Source organism: Cucurbita moschata, unplaced genomic scaffold (genome assembly GCF_002738365.1).
Source record: "Cucurbita moschata cultivar Rifu unplaced genomic scaffold, Cmos_1.0 Cmo_Scf00033, whole genome shotgun sequence".
Taxonomy (NCBI): domain Eukaryota; kingdom Viridiplantae; phylum Streptophyta; class Magnoliopsida; order Cucurbitales; family Cucurbitaceae; genus Cucurbita; species Cucurbita moschata.
The window spans coordinates 1,253,409-1,255,984 of NW_019268549.1; the positions used below are offsets into that span (position 1 = coordinate 1,253,409).

General features: G+C 39.9%; 1 protein-coding gene across 1 annotated transcript in view; it reads right to left on the minus strand.

Annotated features, from left to right (window-relative positions):
- Positions 1-636: 636 nt before the first annotated feature.
- Positions 637-2,576, minus strand: part of LOC111430338 (26S proteasome non-ATPase regulatory subunit 11 homolog) — a 4,438-nt gene continuing 2,498 nt past the window's right edge. Inside the window, exon 2 of the mRNA XM_023066555.1 lies at positions 637-2,213. Within this exon, the coding sequence (XP_022922323.1) occupies positions 929-2,197 (1,269 nt within the window). The 5' untranslated portion in view covers positions 2,198-2,213 and the 3' untranslated portion in view covers positions 637-928. The remainder of the gene's footprint in view (positions 2,214-2,576) is intronic.

A 2,576-nucleotide genomic window follows, 5' to 3' on the forward strand; every position in this document is an offset into this window, starting at 1 on the left:
CTCCCAGTGTAGTCGATGACCCAAGCGGAGAAAATTTCAAATCTCTTGATTTTCGCGTAGTTCATACATTAATCTGACAACATGAACTGATTATAGGGGTTACAATTTTTAATGAATTTGGTACCATACATATCATTCATTCTTCATTGAGTGCATATAATGTTTTTTTAATACCATTATTTGAACAAAAACATATCCCAACATAAAAACTGACAATTTAAAGCTTACATTATTACCTTGCCAATCCAAGACAGTAGTTCTCTCGATTTAACATAGAATATTAAAGAATCTTACTAAAGATCTCAAAAGGTTAGAAATATCAAATTTTAAGGTCCAAATTAGAGCACCATGACTACTTTCCCAATCAAGTTTTGGTTAAGAGATCAGATTTTTTTTTTTTTTGTAAACTCTCCACTACTCTTCCACTCCAAGAAGTTGATCAATCCCGTGCCATGTGACGATTGCTTTTATTCTCTAACAAGTCTCGAGAAATTTCATCTCCAAAAATAATAAATTGGCTAAGAAATGGAGAAGGGAAATACTATGGCACCTAAGTCGCAAGGCAGGTGGTTAAATCATAGCCCCAATACAGACATTCCTTTTCATCAAGCTTCAACTCAGAAGAAATCACTGCTGATGAATAAGTAACCTGAGAAAATAAAATGTGTACCTGTGTCCGAAAAGAATGAGAAAAGAGGCAAGTTACACACACTGATCTAAATTCATTTCAAGTCTGAATAATGAGCCTAAACCGTCTTTCTCCGAACAATTCTGCAGCTAAAACTTCAAACTAAAGTTCTTTCAAATCACCGTATAGACTTACTTCAGGAAATTCAAGAGTAAAAAAACATGGCAGTCCCATACCAAGGCAACCGAAGTGCAAAACTACAGCAGCTCGCTCGAAGCGGTCAGTCTGATGCTAGAAACTTTATGCCATTATCTTTGCTGACCTAACATAGAGGCTATCCACAACCTTGCCAATGTTGGAAATGGTTTCCAGTGTGGCTGGATATATGGCGTCAGTCTTCGGGTCGTCGAAAATGACTAGGCATCCAGCACCTTGATCTAAGGTCCCTGCAAACTTCTTGTCTAGAATCATCTGAGACAACTTCTTTTCCACATGATCCACTGGCAGTTCAATCAGGTCGGCAATATGAGCAATCTCAACTCTTGAGAATGGTTCGATCAACCTGCACAGATTTTGCTCCAACAAAGTGTCATAGAGAGAAGAGAGATGCCTGTGGACAATAGGGTCTTCCTCTAGTTGAGCCTTAAAATCTCGAAGTGCTGTCTCGAAAAGCTTTAACGAACGCTTGGAATGTGCATCAGCTACAGCCTTCATGGCATCCAGCTCAATTCCCACGTATTGTAGACCTGCTTTTGATGAAATTATTCCTGCTACATCATCAGCCTGGTTAACCATTATTTTGCACAGCAGCATATATTTGAGGCTAAATACAGCCCGGGGATCTTCAAGAGCATTGAAGGCTTCAAAAGCTTCAAAGAAATAACTGTAAGCAGTTTTATAATCCTTCTCTTCCGCATGAAGGATGCCACTCTGCAAGTCAATAGTTCCCTGTTGTGCTGGAGGCACGTATATGGCATTAGCAGCTGTTCTTGCGGCAGTAAGCGCAGCCTTCGCTTTAGGAAGGTTCCTCAGAGAAAAATGGAGCTTGCTCTCCAGTAGATCTATGTCTACGAGGAGGAGCTTATCATCCAGTCTTCTTACTTCCTTGATTAATCCAGTCAGGAGATTTAAGGCTTCAGGGTACTCCTTATTTTCCATCAAAAGAGCTGCAAGCCTGGCCTCAACCCGTTGCCGAAGGAAAGTTCGCTTCTCAGCACGTGTCCACTGAACCATTTCCTTGCATAGGGAAATTTGTAGATCAGATGTGTCTGGTATTTTAGCCACGGCATCAATAATTCCTCGGACAATTTTTGCTGTTTTTGCTTTTGGTATCAAGTTAAAGAAAGGCCTAAGTTGAGTCAAAAGGTTCCGAAGATCCTCTGCACGATTCTCTTGTCTGAGACGATCCGAGAGATTTGTTATGGCCTGTTCTTTTATCCGTAGAGCCTCAGGGGAAGATGAAGGGTTTTCAAGAATACGGTAAAGGATTGAGATAGACTCGGACGAATTCTTAGCTTCTAAAGCCTCAGCAATTGAATCAGTAGTGGCAGGTAGATAAGATGTTGACATTGTTACGGACTTGAACCTGCAGAAGCAAGTCACTTAAGAACGTGAAAACTTTATTTAGACAGTAAAAACAAAAAGTATGAAAGTCCCTCCTGGTCAAATAACTATAAAGTCCTGCATTATACTACCAAATGCGGAGAAAGTTATCAGAAAGCAACTGAAACACAAAGCTTCCAAGTCCCTCTATCTGAAGTTCTTGGTTCCCTATCTCAATCCCGCACTTGCCCCTCTCTATCCACTTCATAATAAACTCTTATGATAACTTTGAAAAAGACCCAGCAGCCAAAGGCAGCGGTTGAGCAGACAAGATTCAGAATTTGGAAATTCCCAAGAAAAAAACAAACTAGTAAAGGAAACGTCATTTTTTTTTTTTTTTTTTGGC